Below are 20,588 nucleotides of genomic sequence, written 5' to 3'. Positions count from 1 at the left end.
TACTATATACACTCTATAACAAAAAATCGACGCACCAAGAAGGAGTTGTCCGATTGAAACGAAAATTGGTGGATAGGAAGACAATGTACAGAATAGTAAATGATTATAATTTCAGAACAATTGAATAATTTACTGCAAAGTTACAGTAACAAGTTCAATAAGGTGTTGACCCGCCTCTAGCCTGGATACAAGCTGCCACACGGCGTTGCATAGACCGATAAAGCTCCCGGATGGTCTCTTGCGGTATTTCCTGCCAAATTCGATCCAATTGTCGAACGAGGTCATCAACATTCCGTGCCAGGTGGAATCGCCTTCCCATCATATCCCAGACATGCTGGATAGGAGAGAGATCTGGTGATCTGGCAGGCCAGGGAAGAGTTTGACAAGCCTGCAGACAGTTCAGAGCAAATGCATAGCATATGTGGTCTGGCAGTGACCTGCTGAAAAACCTGCCCAGGGCGCTGCAAAAGGAACGGTAGCAAAACAGGTCTTAGGATGTAGTCGACGTACCGCTGTGCAGTAAGCGTACCTCTAATGACGACCAAAGGGGTCCGGCTGTCAAAGGAAATGGCACCCCAGACCATAATGNTTTGAAAATAATATTTAAGACGAAAAAAGTATGACCTTAACTTATCGCATCATAAAGCTATTATAACTTTCTTCCCAGCACGCCCTACGCACCAGAAAATTGACAACACTTAGTATCCTTTCAAGTGAATTTTAAAATTCTTGGTTAGGAATATATCATTAAATTACATAAAATATACAGCTTCTAGATAGGAACCGATGGCAAAATTTGGAATCGTAACACGAACATATTAACTAATCCGTTCAAAAATCTCGTGCAAAAAAAAAAAAAAAATCCCCATTACTATTAATGAAAGACAACATTCGATATAAACTACAAATATTATTCTGTTTCGAAATAAAAAAAAACATATTATTTTATAGAGAAATCAAATTTTTACAAGGAAACGTTGAATTCTTAATATTAATAAAAGTAATTATTATTCTTTACGAGGAATAGAAATTAGATGTCAATATAAACTACCAAAACTTTCTGCCTTTTTGGTAGAAAAAGGCATATTATTTTCTGGACAAAGCAAAGTTTTATGAGAAAACCGAGTTAACCGAATATGCAATATACTATATACACTCTATAACAAAAAAATCGACGAGCAAGGAAGGAGTTGTCCGATTGAAACGAAAATTGGTGGATAGGAAGACAATGTGCAGAATGGTAAATGTTTAAAATTTCAGAACAATTGAATAATTTACTGCAGAGTTAGAGTAACAAGTTCAATAAGGTGTTGACCCGCCTCTAGCCTGGATACAAGCTGCCACACGGCGTGGCATAGACCGATGAAGCTCCCGGATGGTCTCTTGCGGTATTTCCTGCCAAATTCGATCCAATTGTCGAACGAGGTCATCAAAATTCCTTGCCAGGTGGAATCGCCTTCCCATCATATGCTCTATGGGAGAGAGATCTGGTGATCTGGCAGGCCAGGGAAGAGTTTGACAAGCTTGCAGACATTTCATAGCAAATGCATAGCATTTGTGGTCTGGCATTGACCTGCTGAAAAACCTGCCCAGAGCGCTGCAAAAGGAACGGTAGCAGAACAGGTCTTAGGATGTAGTCGACGTACTGCTGTGCAGTAAGTGTACCTCTAATGACAACCAAAGGGGTCCGGTTGTCAAAGGAAATGGCACCCTAGACCATAATGTCTTGTTGAGGGCCGGTGTGTCATGCAATAGTGAAGGCAGGATCCCCCCTCTGCCCTGTGCGTCTCCAAACACGTCTTCGATGATCGTCAGGACACAGTTGGAAGAGGGATTATTCGCTAAAAACTATACGTCCCCAGTCGGCATCATTCCAATCTGATCGAGCGTCGATTTTGCGCGTCTCAGTGCGTTCTTGGTGCGTTGATTTTTTTGTTATAGAGTGTAGTTTCTCTTCTATGAACAAAAATGTTCCTAAGTTGTCTAAGCACAAAACGGGCTTAGATAGGGGGTTAGGTCATTGCTTATGGAACTGCAACAATAATATGATTATTCAAACTTTATTTACCTTATTCATGCTTAGCATCTGAAATGCCCTGTAATAAAACGTACTCATATAAACGTACTATAATAATACTCATTTTTCTTACAAAATTTTGAATTGTTTATCGTTTACTCTCTGTTGTAATAAGTATCATAGAGAAATCCAGCATAAAAAGAATTGTTTTAAACGAAATTTAGTTGTCTTTTTTTGTCCTCAGACTAATCCCGCAGTTGCCTGATCATCAAGACACGGTTCCCAGTAGATCACCGAAGTCAAGCATCATTGGCTGCTGTCAGTGGGTGAACATTGCGATCAGGCTGAGGTTGATAGGTCCTCGTAAAACTGTTTACCGTAAAGTGCTCGACTTCACGCTCAGGCCGTTGGGCCAGAGCGTCATCAAAATTGTTACTGCATATCTTCTAATCATCCTCAGGGATGTTTATCAGACCATCGCAGATATCAAAACATAAATTAAGTACTACTACTCCTACTACAACTTGTCCTCAGACTGAAAAAAATAATATCAATTTAAGTGATAACCGAACCATAGACCAATTCTAATTTCTGCAAAAGCAAAATTCGATGTTTCAACTAAGTAACTTGGAAGAGCTGTGGATGAACAGTTCATACGCTTGTAGTACAAGTCTTAAGCCGGTGTACTAATATGGTTGTCCAAAATCATCCATCTTGTGAAATCAGTTTTTGTAGTTGTCTCTAAAAGTAAGTGATATTAATGTAGAGCAACGATGAGTGATCTGATTTTGCTTCTGGTTTTGGCATGGTGCAATATGAATTTTTTGAAAACTGCAACAGGCCACTGCAGACAGTATTTTATCAACAGCCATGGTTTTTGGTGGTTTAAAATATTTTTAGAAGGAAGATAGTCGAGGAAAGATAAATGTGAAAAGCCTTTAATTTCATGAATAAACAAAAATGTCGACAGAATCAGGAATGTAATGTTTTAGATCGTCGGATGATCGGAGAACAGTTGAGTTTGAATCATCCTACCATTCATCAAATTTTGAATAATAATATGAATTTTAATTGCAAAAAAATTATCATACCTGTGGTACGAAACATGAAGAAGAGTTTGCTCCTACATTATAGACATGCATCTTGTCACACAGTGTTGTCGATAAATGTGTTTTTAGCCAGTAAACACATTAAGTTTATTTCTTAATACCCTCATTCAAATGACTCGAGTCCTTTTGACATATCTCTCTTTCCGAGATGGGTAAATCATCTCATTTAGTGACATTGTGAAAAACTTAAAAATTTGTAACTGGAAAAGTATATCAGAAGCTGTATATCAGAAAAGTATATCAGTGGCAGAGTATATCCGAAGCAATATGGCGTTTCCAAGTGAATTATTCTGAAAGAGAATATAATAAGTTCTAATTCCATTCGAATGAAAAATAATTAAAATATCAGTCTCATTACTTAAATTACGCACAATTCAGTATTATCCTTTTTTATTATACTCTCGTGAGAGTTAGTGAATAACAAGAGCATGAGGAGTCTTGCCGATGTCCACACCGATTGAAATATGCGTCATTCTCCAAATTTGATTTTATTTCATAACTGGCGTTGAACAGCCGACTTAATTCCGAGTTTACAGCTATCAATGCTCACCTCCGCTGCCTTTTAATTTTGAAACCAACCCAAAAGTCAAGGGAAATTCTGGATCAACTATTACAGGCATAAAATACCCTCTTTGGTAGACAGATCATGGATTAGAATCCCTTTGCTGTCAGGATAACAGTAGGATGCCTTCGTGGTTTTCTTCTCCATGTAACGCAAATGCGGGTTTGTTCTAACCAGAAGTCCTCCCCGAAGGCTAGTTTGTCCCAATACTTGATCAGGGAGTTCCTTGTCTTCTAGGTTAGATTCAAAATTACAAGGCTATGGAGTGTTGGTAGTCATAAACTCAAAATTGGTTTGTCTGCTCAATACCAGTTATAAAATAAAATGCAATAGTTTGAAATAATTCACAGAAAGTATTATTTGGTATAGCGGCGTCTAATAAAAAATTCCTTTCTATAGAAAGTGGAAAAAAATTCTTTCGCATTTATCAAATCCAGATACAAATTTAGAATGTGAAGTACGAAAAAAAGATACAAAAAAGCTAGAATGTTTACACATGCATGTTCTTACATCATTAGTTATTATTCCAAATCTTGCAAATTGAAAAAAAGAAACAATATCTGCCTAAACTTTTTATTCTCCAGCATATTTTATATAATACTTTTTTCATAAATATTTTTTATAAATATTTTGTTCTACACACTTGCTCAAATACTCTCAATTGAAATAAGAGTAAAATTCCATCCTTTCAAACATCCATCCTTTACAACTTACATTTTATACGTGATGCAAATAAAAGCCCTCGCAGAGTAAGAGTTTGGTTTTGCATCATTATCAGAACACCAACTAAAATAAAATGCTGAGATTGTTTCCAATTTCACGATAAAAAAGGGAAAGAACTTCAAAAATACTCATTTATATTTAAAGATTTTTGCGAGTGAAGTTATGCATTTTTTATGCGAATCTGGAGTTTCATTTTACTTCTCCAAAGAGGCAAATTTCTATGCAACTCTTTCCATGAAAGTGATATCGCTTTCCAAATAAACTAGGTTTTATTACGTTCTTCCCAGAAAATACTTTTTATACATGTTTGAAGTTTATATTTCCCTTTTACTTCAGATTTCAGTATTGGTTGTTTTTGATACATCTCTCTCTATGGCCGATAAAGAGTAAATTTGTTTATTTTAAGCACAAAAGCTGAATCATTCTAATGTAAAATATTTCGGATGGATGAAGTATCCAATCAGCACCCAGTATTAGAATCATGTGATATTTTTTTTCTGGTATGTTCTTTTAGTACAGCGTAAAATAGTTTAAAAGCATTTCAAAAATATAAAGTAAACACACTTCAAAATTTTGGAGCTGAGAAAATAAGATTATTGTAATTTTATAGTTGTTATACAAGTGCATGTAATATCGACTTCGGAATACATGAACTGTATTTTTCATTATATTGTGAAACAATAGTCTTATTTATGTTCTAATAATATATGTTCGTTTTTTCCAGATAATTTCTACACACTTTGCATTTCATTGTGTTTTGTTGTATACAAACTTGATTCATAATTCGAAACATATTTTAAAATTTCTTTCATTTCGAAATACATATTGTTTTGTTAATATTTTATCTTCTTTTCACTTTATCTTCTAATCATATTTTTTTTTATTTTGACTGACAGATACAATTGCACACTATGTTATAGAATTGTAATATATTTCGTTAATATCTTAGTAAAATCTCCAATAATCCAATTTGAAGCTTAGAGCTGCGAATATTTTTAAAGAAAACTTTGATCGTTCAGTGATATTTCGTTTAAAATAAACTAACCCTTTTTATCTCAACATCTCTGGTTTAAATAAAAATTACTCATACATTAGAATACATCATTCTAAGCATGTAAAAAATAATAAAAAAATTTACAACATAAAATAAAAAATATTATTGGAGAAACATTTATTGTTGCATTTCTGCAACCTTATGCAAAATGACAAAAAAGTGCTTCTGGCATTCCTGCAACATTGTGAAAAATGGCACTAAGTTTGAAAGATTCAAAAATTTTAATTCATATGAAAATTTTTAAAACAGTTGTTACTTTTGTTGTAACAAAGTCCTACACCACATTTCTTACAAATAGTTTGTGCAAATCCTTTGCATTTTGGGTATTTGCATCTGATTCTTTTATTAGCCCAATTAAGCCAGTGCCCAATTTTATCTTGGCGCACTGGTTTCGGCCAACAATCGCCGAAATCGTCCCTCAAAATTTGTTGGGGCAAAGACATAGGCTTTTTGTGCATGTTGCAGACATGCAACAAGGTGATATAAAGGGCTAAGAAAGAAAAATTAGTCTAACACAACACTTCAATTTTTATAATATATGGGAGCGTAAAATTTAAGAAAACGGAAAAATATCACAGGAAATTAACATCAGTTCAAAAATTTAAAAATTTGCAAAAAATGTAAAATGTCAATAAAAGATTAAAAATGTAAATTCAATGCCATTAAATTTGTTTCAACATAACCCTTCTGATGGTTAGAAACTTCAAAAGCTTACACTTTAAAGAAATTTCCATGAATTTAGAGAGTTGGCCGTTAATCTTTACAGCCAGCCTCCTTCTTTGAGGAAAAAGTCGAGTACCCATATTTATAGCGAGCTTCAATATCAAGTTGGCGGTTAATTTACGGGATTATTTTTTAAAGCTTCCTAACTCAATTTGAGAGTATACGTCTTTCTCTATTGTGGTCTCAGCATCAAGTTACAGACACAAAGGTAAATTGCAAAAAAATTAATTTCAGTAAAAGTTATGGTAAAATCATTTATATAATTTCAAAACAAAAAATTAAGCTGTTAATAAAAAATAACAACATATATTTTAATATGGCAAATGAAACGTAAAAAAGAAAACGACCAACAATTAACAATTTAAAATTAACAAACGAAAGAAATCATGAAATGGCTCTGGTCACGTGTTCAGCGACTTTTGTTAATTGCAAACATAACTAAAATGGCTAATTTCACTACTTACGACAAGATTAGGATGGAAAAAAAATCTCTTCTGAAAGTATAGATTTTATGTGTCAACGCTATTAAGGTAACTAAGTCGATACCAGAATAAATGTATTTGCTAATGAATTAGTGTTTCTGTTTGAGAAGAAGGATAATGTATCATATGAAAGATGATCCATTTCTTCTATCGAGGAAACAGCGAGAACTCAAATAGTATTATTTCAGGAAATACCTAACACTACAATGGAGTAGTTAGGAGACTACAAGAGTAATTCTTTGTGATAATATTAAATGAAATTGAAAACAATGTTTGAAATTGTAAATGGTAAAATGTTTAGTAGAAGCTATACCCATTACGTGTACATCAATACCTTTGTCAGTAGGAAGTGATTTTTAAAACAGCGATGATTGAATACGATAGAGGTTACTAAAACCAACTAAAGCTAAACTGAAACAAAAATTACATTGTCAATGACCTTGCTGATATATCATATTTTTCAAATTATTAGTTTAGAAATTATTTTATTTTTAAATTTCTTTCAATTCAATGTTTAACCTTTAATTGTATCGCTTTAGTGTGGCGTAATCTCTGTCGGATAAAATCATCTATGTTTAACCATCACTGCATTTATCCTATTGATGAAGGTGTACTAATGTAACATCGATACGCCTATAAGTTTTAATAAAGATTTTACCATTTGAGATTTTAAACGTTGTTTTTAATACAACACAATGGGGATTACTATACTTGGAAGCTTCACCCCTCTCTCACTGACGTCCTCAAATCTTGCCACGGCTTTTGATGATTACTTAGGATTGCTTCGCAATCTCAGGACACTTACCTAGCTCAATAAATACTGGATATTCTAACTTAGTCCAGCTTTTTGTATAAATTAAAGCATTCTTTCTTTTTAAAAAAAATCATAAATGGGCATCATATAATACCTAATTTTAAATTTCTGTTTACAAGCCCTGGTGGAGACATAGAGTTGAAGGAAGATAGATAGGATAGAAAGGTAATTTCACGATTCATTAGTGGCCATTTAAACTGATTAACTTTCGAATTTGGAAGCAAAGTTTTCCCAATATGCAGCAAATGCAAATTGGAACCTGCTTCCCAGAACATATCCTTGTTTGCCTGGGATTTTTCTGAGAGGACATTCTCTTGCGACTAATTTTGATGTGGGACTTTGCCAGAGAGTTTGGATTCATGGATTTGATATTGCAGTTACATGGGTTTGATAGTTTACAGAGATAACAGTTTTAATTCCTATATTTATACATAAGCTGGTAAAAGGCACAAAAATGAAGAGAAAAAAACGAAGAAAAAAAGTATAGTTACAATGTAGTTAAAAATAGAAGTAGAATTCCAAGGTTAAAACAATAACTTGAGTTGAGTCTATGATCAAGATCATTCAACATGAGAAGCATTGAAATAGGCATTGAATCTTGAAAGTTAACTTACTTAGCATAATAAATTAAGAATGAATAATTGCTATGCAATGAAAATGAATCTCGTTCTTGATCAAATTGGGGTGGTAGCTATACTCCGTTACAAGTTAAAAAAATGACCATTGCATATAGAATTTAAATAATCACCTGTGACTGTTATAAAATAACGATAACTGGCTCGTTGCTGGGTTGTTAAAATTTAAAGGATGGCCGAAACTAAAAATACAATTAAGTTTTATGCGATGTGAGCAATAACCCTTAAAAATAAAAAAACATAGAAGAAAACATACTAGAAATCAAGATGTCTTTGTCATGATTTTTCACATACCTGTTGCAGGTGGGAGACGACACACAATTTGGCTTAGCTGCAATAATTTAAAGAAAAACACAAGGAAAAGTCCAGAGTTCATTTTTTTTGTTGTAGTTTATTACTGCAGATCACTTCTTATCAATAAAATCGTTGGGGCANCAAGTTTAAAAAAATGACCATTGCGTATAGAATTTAAAAAATCACCCGTGACTGAATATAGTTCCGTTTCATTTCTTTATCAAATTATATAAATATAAATAAAACAATGTAAAGGCTTTTAAAAGTTAAACACGTCTGATAGAAATTTATCTCCTGCTATTCCTTACGATATATATCAAAAAATTACTAAAAATAGGTTATATTTTCGTAGTTATACTGGAATCCTAGAGTTGGCGACATTATACTTCAATAAACAAGGAGAAAATTCATGCTTAAAAAAGAAAAGAAAACAGCTATATGACATTGCAAGAGCATTGGATTTGATTGGACCACTAGAAATACTGCGTCTTATACTCACATGCTTTTAACAAGTCAAATGCGAGATAAATAATTTTTATTTTGTTTCGCTGTAGAAAAAAATCGTCTGCAAGAAACAATATTTATTATACTTTCATCAGTTTCTTTAATTGCGAACCGAAGGACATGTATTTGTTACGAGTTTTAAATAAAATTTTGAGTAATTCCTTTTTTTCTTGTTAACTGGTTATTGCTGTTAATAAGATAGCAAGCAAAAAGGAGGGTGTGCAATGCCGTTGCAAGATTTGGCGATGTTGATATGCGTTCGCGCTTGGAGCTTGGCCTCCATTTGACATGCATTTAGGATCTGTCCATAGGAATAATGGTTTTTCTTAACTTTCAACAAAGAAAATCAAATATCATTGCTCTTCTACTTCAAATATTTTTAAAAAAAACAGAATTGCATAGGCTAATCCTATGAAAAATTTGTTTTCAGTAAATCGCAGTTGAACTATTTTTTTAATGATTTTTAGGAATGCTTACTAAAATTAAATCTAGTTTTAAATTTTAGAATCGTAGCACAAAGAATAATAATCAAAGAGTCTAGAAGACTCTGGAGGGAGATTTTATCTTTATATACATTTACTCTACTATGAATCAAAAATGAATGAACGCTGGCAATAGTTCGAAAACATAGCATAATATAGAGTGATCGAAAATATAATTTAAATTCGAATTTCTCTGTAATCGCAAGTGCATAAAACTTTCATTACTTTAAAATGTATTTCCCCTCGTAACTAATCAAATAATACATTAATACATACATTAAAAACACACAAAATAGATAAAACGTTATATCAAATAAATTACCTATTACAAAAAAATAATAATAATTTTCTACAAAATACGCATATCAATGATTTAAAATAAATGTTCATTAACATAAAATATTGCCCCCTTTTATTAAATGATACCAAAATCTTCAAACTTATCTACATAAAACACTCATTTATGTTTTCCAAATTGAAGTATGATTTATAATGTACGTTTAAATAAATGCGGATCATAGTGGGATTTAAAACTCATATACTTATTGGGTAGTTTGTGAGGAGCATCGGGAAATTAATTTGCATAATGATTAAATTGCATTCAATAAGAATTACATTTCTCATTTTTAACGTTTCAGTAAAAGAAAAACACCCTATTTCCATTTTCTTTATAAATTTAGAAAGTATTAAATGCATTAAAGTGATTTTTTTCACTCGAACTATTGGTCTTAAAGCATGTCTAGTTTGATGCTATAAAAAACTTAAATTTTCGATTTCGTATAAATTGTATTCAAAATTGATTAAAATTTGTCTAAGTAACTGTCTGATATATTTTAAATACAAGAATTTATTTCTATATTGTACATTTGGATAAAGAAAAATACACTGTTAATTAATTCGAAAATGGCCTTTTAAAACTGTTATGATTTTCTTAATGTGGTAAATTTTGGTCGGTTACAACTAGCCCTTTTGAAACTCGGTTATAACGACCTTATTGAACATTAGTTATAACGAGCTTTGTGCTTTAAAGCTTTATGTTAAACTGTTAAGATATATGTCAAATTTATATGTTTTTAATGTAACATATTTTTAATAAACGACAAATTACAGCAAAACCTTTAACAAAATAGGTATATTTATACTCGCTAAATATTTGCTTCTTGATCAAATATTATTCTTGATATTTTTGTCCGACTCGGTTATTACGAACCTTTTGAAGTTGTACTACAACGATCCGTACAAAGAACGGTTATAACGAGATTTGTGGTTTAAAGCTTTATTAATTATGCTGAAATAATTTATTAATGTATACTAGAATATCTTCTTTGAGATACTTGAAAAATCTATATATATTTAATCTGTGATATTTTTAATTGCCGATAAATTACTCCAGCATTTAACAAAATAAGAGTATTTATACTCGCCAAAAATTTGCTTCTTGATGAAATAATATTCTCGATAACTTTAGTTCACGTGGTTATAACGAATTTTTTAAAAGCTTTGCAAATATTATTTTATAATCCATTAATATGAGAATGTCCTTTTTAACCATATGTCACACGTCAAATACACAACAATCATAATACATGCGTCATGTAATATGCGACAAATTGGTAATTTTTTATTGTGACATACTTTAAATTAGCGATAAATTACTTTATCTGTTACCACAATACAAATGTTTATATTCACTTAAAATTTGCCTCGTGATAAGCTTTTATTCTTGATAATTTTACCTGACTCGGTTGTACAGAGTATCTGTTTACCGAGCTAATTATTTTGATCTCTACGTTTTCTTTCGTACAATATCCACTTTAATTAAAGGACATTTTTTTACAAGTTATGGAAATAAAAATTTACTTGTTTTACTCGCATATTTCCTTACTTCGAAAGCGATACATGGACATGGACGCCGGCACACAGCTCTGCACCTATGCCCCCGGAGGGGGCATCTATCAGAAAGAAAAACTGTGACCAGGAAAACAGTTACAACGGCGACATACCACGCTTCCCCCGATGTCAGTCGCTAATCACAAGCCCACCCTAGCATCTGCAACGTCGCCAGAGCTCCCGTTAGGATCCTTACATTTATTATTTATTAATTACTATATAATTATTTAGAGAAACAGATATAAACAGACGTTATGTAACTATAATAGAATATTGATTAGTGGCATTTAAGACCCATGGGAGATGAGCGTCAAAAATAGTGACTATACAGAAGAAGCGTGGTTAAATATAACATATCATGAAAATACATCTGGATAAACAAATACATTGCATGAGATAATGTAGAAAAAACACTAATATGATACAAAAAATATGGGGAGTGGGAAAATTATATACAAGGGGATTTATATTTGAGGCACCAATTTACATTTGTGGAATTGTTAGTATATATATATATACGTTATATATAGTTAGCATATATGGTTATTCAATAACGGTTGTCAAAAATGATTCCATCAAAACTTTGTAGTGGTTGTACATTAGCACATAAGCTTGATGTTGAGTGATGGTAGGCTATATAATCGGGTTATGACAACTTGTTCATGTAGATGCATTCAATTAAATATGGTTTGCTAAGGCATTATATAAACATTTCATTTAAAGTTGACATAATTTAATACAAGTGGTAATAATTTCATTCACTGTATGAACCGAAACTATGTTTGAGCATACTGTTATAATCATGACATGAAAATTTAAAACAAATTAATGTTAGGAATTTAGAAATTATATGGGTTGATTTATATGATAACCTGGGTAGCATAAGGTTTTAACACTATAGTAATGGATAGCATTGCAGGTGGATGTGTTTTTATATTGATTATTAGTCGGAGAGTAGTAAATTTTAGCTTGGCGTTAGAAATTGTTCATAATTCTGTATGAAGTTAATTAAGTTAATTAGTTTATTTATAAGAGTTTTATTACTAATAATTTGTTTCTTCCAGGCTATAATGTTTTGTTCCATGGGGATTTTAAAGTGATAGGATTCTGTTAACAGGCATTTTGTAGCGTAGTGTAGTGGTGAACCAATTTCTCCACAACTGCAAAGTTTATGTCTTGACAACTGAAAGCGTTTCAAGTATGTCCTAAAGGGACCATGCTCAGTTATGAACATTATTAATTCTTTGGGCCATTTACTATTTTTAAAAGAAACTTTTGGAAGAATTTCGTAAGTCGTTCTTCCGTACTTGTGTGCGATCCACAGTTGTTGCCAATAATTTAAAATGAATTCTTTTTCCTTCTTTTTAATATATGATAAGGGCATTCCCAAATTTGTTGATGTAAGATTTTTATCTGTGACTGCTTCCTTTGCTGCCTTATCTGCCTCTTCATTACCCATATGACCAGCATGTGCTTTTATCCAGGAGATTTCTAATTGTGGATGATTGATTAAAATACTTTGGATTTTTTGAATAATATTATGCGTTGTGTTGTAATTTTTGATAGCATGTAAGGCAGATAAACTGTCAGTCCAAATTGTTGTATTTCTACTGTTATTTTTTGCTATTTGGACTGCTTCTAAAATAGCTCTTGCTTCGGCTTGAAAAATAGTGTTCCAATTGAAAAACTTCATTTTGATGGTATTTGATTTCGTGCCATCAAAGATTATTATGGCGGCTCCTGTTCCTGCCTCCATCTTCGAGCCATCTGTGTAGATATTAATTCTTCTATTTTTATCAGTTTTTTGTTTTATTTGGATATTGCCCGTTGTATTTAAGTTAAAGTCTGCAGGATGAATTGTCTGGAGGTTGATTTTTGTATCTATTTTTTTATTGCTTATAATTAAATCGTCTATCAGAATTGTGTGAAAGGAATCTTTTAACAAGTTAATTCTAATTGCTTCTTGCTGCAATGTTAGATGAAGAGGGGGTAGACCCAGGATAACTTGTAGTGCTTTTGTTGGAGTTGTCCTATATGCGCCTGTTATATTTAGTAGGAACTTCCTTTGTACTGAGTCAATCTTGTCTTTTAAGTATTGCTGTGGTTCTGAGCACCAAATTGATGCACCGTGTGCTAACATTCTGACTATACATGCCTTATATAAAATTAGCCTATGCTCTCTTTTAATTCCCCAAGATCTTCCTGCTATTCTTTGGATTGCTTGAAGTTTTGCAGATGCTTTATTTCCTTGTGTTGTTATATGTTCTGACCAGTTAATCTGTTCATCAATTATAAGACCTAAAAGATTTACTGAAGTGGATCTTTTTATTTTCGTGTTGTTTAGCTTTATTACAGGGCCGTTTACTAGTTTGCTCTTAATCAAAATGTATGTAGTTTTCTCTTTTGAGATTTCAAGACCATGCATAGTGGCCCAGCTGTTTAAGATATTTAATGTATTTGTCACTATGATGCCAAGATCTGATTCTGTCTTAGCTGTTATGACGAAGCTGAAGTCATCTGCAAAAGCGAATTGTTGGACGTCTGCTTCTGTGGGGTGTTTTAGGTTTTTCGTAGCCTCCGTCCAGTTGAATTGTAACGGTTCATCAACAAAGATTATCCAAGAGGTAGGACCACTTTCACGAGCCCTGAAGAGTTCCTATGGTTTGCGATATTGAAGCTATACCTTCATCTGTATGAAGCATAATTAGTCTATCTGTTAATAAGCTTTTAAAAATGTTAAAGATGTTACTTGGACAATTTTTATTATTAAGGCTATTAAGTATATCATTATGCCTTAGATGGTCAAAGGCTCCTTTAATGTCTACTGAGAGTAGCAGCATATGTTTTTCTTTATTTTTATGTTTCTTTATGTATCTAAAAAGTTGTATTAGAAGATCATCCACTGATTTACCTTTTCTGAAACCAAATTGTCTGTCACTTAGTAGGCTGTTTGTCTCTAGGTGAAACATCAATCTTGATGTCACTAATTTTTCTATTAATTTCCCAATTGAAGGGAGAAGCGTAATAGGCCTATAGTCCGATATGTTGTGTTTGTCTTTTCCTTTTTTAAGGAAAAGAATCAGATTTCCTACTTTAAGAGCTTCGAAAGCGATACATTACAATCGAATGTCATATAATTAAATATTGTTATAAATAATTAGGAATCTCTTTCATACAAAAAAATAATAAAACTATATAGAATGAAACACTCAAACAGTATGTTTCAAAATAATCTTTCTTAGGAAAAGCTAAAAAATCATATTACATATTATTTCTGGTTTCAAGCATTTAGTTCTTTTTTGAAGAAAAATGTGTTTCAAAACTTTTAGATTCAGACTTTGGCAGCCAAAGTCCATTTATCTCGACGCAACTCATTGTAACGGATTCAATTTATTTTACCGGGTTCCTGTCTCTATTTATGCCCGGAATGATTGCTTTTAGAAAAGGGAGGTTACTTAAAAGTTAGTGGAATGAGTAATGGTAGCGAAATATGATTACGTAGGATACTAATGATGTCTGCTGGAGTATTCTCATCTATGGTTAAACGTAAAAAAATATTCTTGGGCAGGAAAGTACTGGAATAGAAAATAACGTCATTAAATTAAGTAAAAATGTCGAGAGAACAGAATAATGAGATTGGATTCAGGGCTTTCTTCTGTAATTAGAATGATATATTGAGAAAAAAGCAAGGACATATGATCCATGGACATTAAAAATAGTAGTTTTTTGCAATGACGTCTAAAAAAGTTGAATTAAATAGAATGGATTTCATTTTTTTTAAAAATTAACTAAACCTTGGCAAGAGTGGGGGGGAAAAGATTTTATTTTTAGTATACGCTCATAAATTTAACTTGTATGCTTCATCTAAACCAATAATTGGATTCTTTTATGTCATACGCCATGATACAAATGACCCATTTATCTTATCGCGAGATTTTAATCACCACAGAAAAGTTAACATGTTTTACATTCTATCTCTTCTATAGTTATTTTATATTTCTTTAAAGATTTTCTTTGGAAAAACATATAAAATGTAACAGTTTGAAAGCGCGTTAGAATTTCATCCGCTCACGATGTTATTTGTGAAGATAAGGTTATGGATCTTTTTCATTATCATTTTATGTAGCTGAAAGATGATGCCAAATTTCCATTTCGGAAGAAAACCTTCATATTTGATACACTGTGTTTTTATTATTTACTAAGATGCATTTTAATCGTAATAATAATAGGCTTTAAAGCGAATGACATCTTTGTTTTATAGGACAAAATCAAGATTTCAAAAATTTATAAATATCTCTTGACAGTATGCATTTTTAGGCAGCTGCAATATATTAAAATACAGGATGTTTCTTGAATAAGTATACAGTTTGAATACACTATAAATCAAGAATAGGGTAACAGAATTGTTTGGGATTATTTCACTTTTTGTTGGAGATATTCGCAGATATTCAACATGTGTTACCCCTTAGTTAGACGGTACACAACGATCCAATGACCCATTTCCACCCAAACGCGTGTTAAGGTATAAGAATAATGTGCATTGACAGTGATCATTCCACGTCAATGGCAATGTAAAATAAGATGTTCGCTTTTGAAGAACAGAGAATCCCAAATTCACGGAGCAGCACCTGCGAGATTCTCCTAAAATAAATGTGTTCTGTGCAGTGTCCAGAAAAAAATAGTTTTTGGCTCCTTCTTTTTTCAAGAAAAAACTATCACGGGAGCCACTTTTTTGGATTTTTTTTTTAAATTTAACACCGACGTTGAAAAGTCAATCCAATTCTGAGTTTACGACTATTCATTTCCGTAGCTTCGTAATATTTGAATCGATCCAGAAGGCAAGGAATTCCTGGATAAAGCATTGAAACAAGCTATCCTTCGTGTAGAACTTTTTGATGGAATTAACCCGAATTTGCGTTACATGGGGTAGAAAATCTCGAAAATCTTCCATGGTCAGCCTGACGGCAAGGGGATTCTAATTCATGAGCCGTCTACCCCTTAGAATATATATTTCTCTAAGCACTGTGGTCAATGAGAGCCAGGAGCAAAACTCGAATAAACAAAACAACGCTAGGATCTAACTGAGGTCACCATATTGGGAGGCTAGCGCTCTATCTCCTAAGTTGCCTTGACTTAGTCTTTCTTAGTCTTAGTAGACTTAGTGTATGTTAACTAGCAACAGATGCAAGACGAGTTGACAATTTCATTCTTTGATGGGATAAGTTATAACTTCATCCGTTGCAGTCTCTATTTTCTGGAATTTAAAATGTAACTGTCGGAAATATTGCACTGAAGTTGCACAAAATAACACAAAAATTAATCATTAGAATACAAGAAAAATCCTAACGAAAACGCATCGGTATTAGTTATAAGTTTCAAATAAAGGTTGATTAATATTCGTCCTAAATGCATATTATGAAAATTCTTGACAAATATGAAGAAAAATATTAACCCATTAGATGTCACAGAGTAAATCTTTTTAAAGACGAAAAAAGAAAACAAAAAGAAAGAAAGATTGAAATACGATAAATCACTGCAGAGGGAAATGGAGGAAAATGCATCAAAAACAGTTTTATTGCTTGGTGAAACTAAAGGATATTTTCAATAATCATTTTTCAACTAAATTCACAGACGTCTAACATTTTCATTTTTTACCTTAATTCCTTAAACTTTTAGTTAATATTTCTGCTCATTCCTTGTCAAAGTATTAATTGACGGCTTCTAATCTGCATATATATTATATATATATCATTCACTACACGTTCATTATATCGTAAATCGTAGCTCAAGGGATAAAGTACTCACCTGACTTAGTTCAAATCCTGGCAATAGCAGGTCGATACGAAATATGCTCCCGGCTTCCACCGACCGTAGTTCTGATGGAAAATATCCACAGTCGTAGTGGGTAACGTGTTAGAATTCCTTTGCCGTCGGGAGAACCGTGGGAGGTTTTAGTGGTTTTCCTCTCCATATAATGCAAATGAGGGTTAGTTCCATCAAAATGTCCTCCACGAATGCTAGTTGGTACCAATGCTTTATTCTGGAGTTTCTATAGAGATGCTCATTGATAGTCAAAAACTCAAAATCGTTTCAGCTTTTCAATGCCACTTATAAAATGAACTATATTTTCATTCAATTTATTTACACATATTTATTAACTAATAAAATAATTCGTCAATATTTCCTTTTCCAATTAAATTTATCGTTCCAAAATAGTCTTTTAAAAATAAATTGATCCAAACAATTGTTCCAAAAATAAATACCGCCGTATAACTGGAAAACAAAAATCTTTAACACTAGTTTTTAAACAGATTCTGAAGGCTTTTCATAATTTAATAACTAAGAATCTAAAAACAACCAAATCACGCGTGCCACAGCATCTTGTAAGGTTTTCTAGATGTAGATCTAAAAATTCTGCTTTATTCTGAATTTAACTTTCTCCTCACGAAAAGATTACGAAAAAAACATCCTAAAAGATAGAATGCTTTTTTAGGGTGAAATTTAACTTCAATGTTCTGAATATTAAGCAAGAGTAAATTACTCTAAAATTAAAAGCTGTTGCCTCTTAAAGTAAGAAGTAAAATATAAAAATTGAAATTAAGAAATGAAATACTAATGTCTCTTATAAATGTTTGCCTATATGACATCCTTAGTTACTATTATTCAGGCCATACAATTTAATCAGTTTAAAGTATTAAAATTCCTACGTTGTCCCATTTGAAACTAACTTATTTTAGCTTTTTTAAACACTTAAAATATAAAACCCATGTTAAACTAATAGCAAGAATAGAGTTTCCTTCCAAATGAACAAAAACATTTCTAATTGCTTTTTATAGCATTTCTAATTGATTTATAGCATTATAAAATTTCGATTTATTTAAAGAAAAATTTGACTGTTCACTAATACACTCATTAAATATTAAGCCATTGTTGATTCGTTAATTCTCTTCCTTCTTGATTAGAACATTTTCTGGTTCACCAAGTCATAAATCTGTGAATCCTTTAATTTACTGCTGCAACCATTAAATTATTCTTCCATTCATCATGTTCACTATAGCTTTAAACTGTTGATTTATTTTTTCTTCATTCATTCATTTACTAGATTTACGTTAGGAGAACTGAGACTCACGACGACATAGTGGTAAAGGCACTAAGTTGTCATAGTGTATGACCGGGGTTCTATTCTCCTTTGAGACAGAGCTTAGACTGATGAACACCAGATAGTCTGGGATATGAACATTGCAGCAAGTCTGACCACATTGACCACCATACCATTGAACTCAAAATTGGGAAAACTTAACCTCCAAAGTTCTGCTTGGCCAACCATTGTCTGTTCTAAGATTGCTTCAAGAATGCTTCTGGAAGCATCTGAAGCAATGGCGTGGCAACGCGGCATTCACCAAAAAATTAAATTAAATTTCTTTTGAAGGAGCATAGCTGAAGTCCATATCATTCCTCTCCCCAGACTGACCTAGATTTGTAAAACTAGAGTAAAGATTATTTTTCCCCTATACTTTCTAAAAAAAATCTTTTATTTATCATTGACTGAAATAAAAAGTATAAATTATAGACTGATAAAACATTGACTTAAAAAATTTAAAATAGATTCGGTAGTTTCAATAGCATCCTTGAGGTTCAATATAAGTATTCCATTTTGGTTAAAAACTTAGTTACAAATATTAAATCACCTACGGCTCAATACATTGAAAAAAAGTATATTCAAAACTATATGAATAAGGTAAAATGTACCATTTCTTGCCTCTACGGAAGTACCAAAATGCTCTGCAGTTTTTACCGAAACTCTTTGCAATTATTTGAGAGTTTTTTTCAAAAAACACAATAAATAAATGGTTTCATAAAATTTCATAAAATATGTCAAATACGTTAATATTTCGTAATTTTATCATGATGCTTAAGAGCATTGCATAATAGCCATTTATTCGGTTGAATTTAATGCTCAGTTTTACATTTCTAACTAAGTGCGAGGCAATACGAACTATAATTTTGAAAACCAGAATTTCCGGTGAATCGTTACCATATGAACAGTAAAATTACCAAATGAATGATTTAACCCGGGAGGATGTGGGAGGGTTATATTTTGACCACATGAGTTATATAATTTATGATTCCTAAAATACTAGACACCTGTTAAACTCTTCTTAATTAGTAGTTGAGTTTTCCATCATTATCCGCATTTTGTGAATAATTAGAAGGAATTTCCGGCATTTTTCCTCTCCCAGTAGACGTTTTTATCAGTTTCTGGGGTCATAAAAACGACCCCACCAGTCTTTCAGCTTCTTCTACAAATCATTTTATTACTCGTAGCTGTCGAGTTTTGTGCGTTATTTTTTGTATCCGGTTAAAGTAATTTCTAATTGTTTCTATGTTCTTGAAAGTTTTGAAGCACTAAGTACAAGAACTGGTTTTACTATCTGACAAAAATCCACTAACTGTGTATAAAACTGAAGACTTAAATCTAACTGTTTATAAAAATCAAAGATCCTGCTATGCCGCTTACATCAACGTCTGAAAACGTGCGGTTAATCCGTGTTTGAATCATAAACTACAAGTACACGTTTTAAACAATTTTCGCCTGAAATCACCAAAATAGAAAATTTTCTGAAAATAAATTTGGAACTACTGGAGTTAACGATTTCTGCCCAGTTCTACCCCCCCCCCTGGAAAATATCATTTCTGTGTGTAACTGCAGTTTCTGATTAAAAAAGTATAAATAAATCTAGCTATATACTTTCAAGCCTGCATTAAAACATTCTATTCGAGTCTAACCATAAATAAAAATCAATGATGGTGTCGCAGTTTTCCATTGTTGTCGGTGCATTTTTATTGGCTGAAAAATCACGTGATAGGATCCAGTTCTCCCACATTAATTTTCATATTGGTTTGGTTGTCATCAGCATAAAATTGATATAAGTCATAATGGTGTTGTTGTCCTATTAATATTCGCGATCGCAACGAACTATAGGAGGCGTTGTTGTATGAGACGCATACCTGCGATTTCTATATGAACCGTCATTCAGTTACTCTGGAGACGTCGTTAATGTAGCATGTAGCATTGCAACGTTCCTTCTTTAATGTGGCTTATTAAATTTAAAAAAGAAAAATGCTTGATCTTCTTTCTTGTACAACCGAAAACAAAATGGTATCTGCAATATTTTTCTGTCTTGCAATCAAAACACATCGGAAAAATATTTGTACATTAACAGAAAAAAATATGTATATTCTTATAAGAGTTAAAACCTAATGCCCGAGAAATAGTATTACTAAATTTAATGATATAA

The 20,588-nt window shown here is 32.2% G+C and overlaps 1 protein-coding gene across 1 annotated transcript in view; it reads right to left on the bottom strand.

The window, feature by feature from the left end:
* Positions 1–1,299: 1,299 nt before the first annotated feature.
* The window catches only part of LOC139425200 (uncharacterized), a 21,005-nt gene continuing 1,716 nt past the window's right edge, over positions 1,300–20,588 (bottom strand). Inside the window, exons 2-4 of the mRNA XM_071179082.1 lie at positions 12,334–13,945; positions 8,414–8,450; positions 1,300–1,597 (exon numbers count right to left, since the gene is read on the bottom strand). Coding sequence (XP_071035183.1) covers positions 1,300–1,597; positions 8,414–8,450; positions 12,334–13,945 — 1,947 coding nt within the window. The remainder of the gene's footprint in view (positions 1,598–8,413; positions 8,451–12,333; positions 13,946–20,588) is intronic.

The sequence above is a fragment of the Parasteatoda tepidariorum genome, chromosome 3 (assembly GCF_043381705.1).
Source record: "Parasteatoda tepidariorum isolate YZ-2023 chromosome 3, CAS_Ptep_4.0, whole genome shotgun sequence".
Taxonomy (NCBI): domain Eukaryota; kingdom Metazoa; phylum Arthropoda; class Arachnida; order Araneae; family Theridiidae; genus Parasteatoda; species Parasteatoda tepidariorum.
The sequence above is the reverse complement of the archived record's forward strand: the minus strand, read 5'-3'. Positions and strand labels throughout refer to the sequence as shown.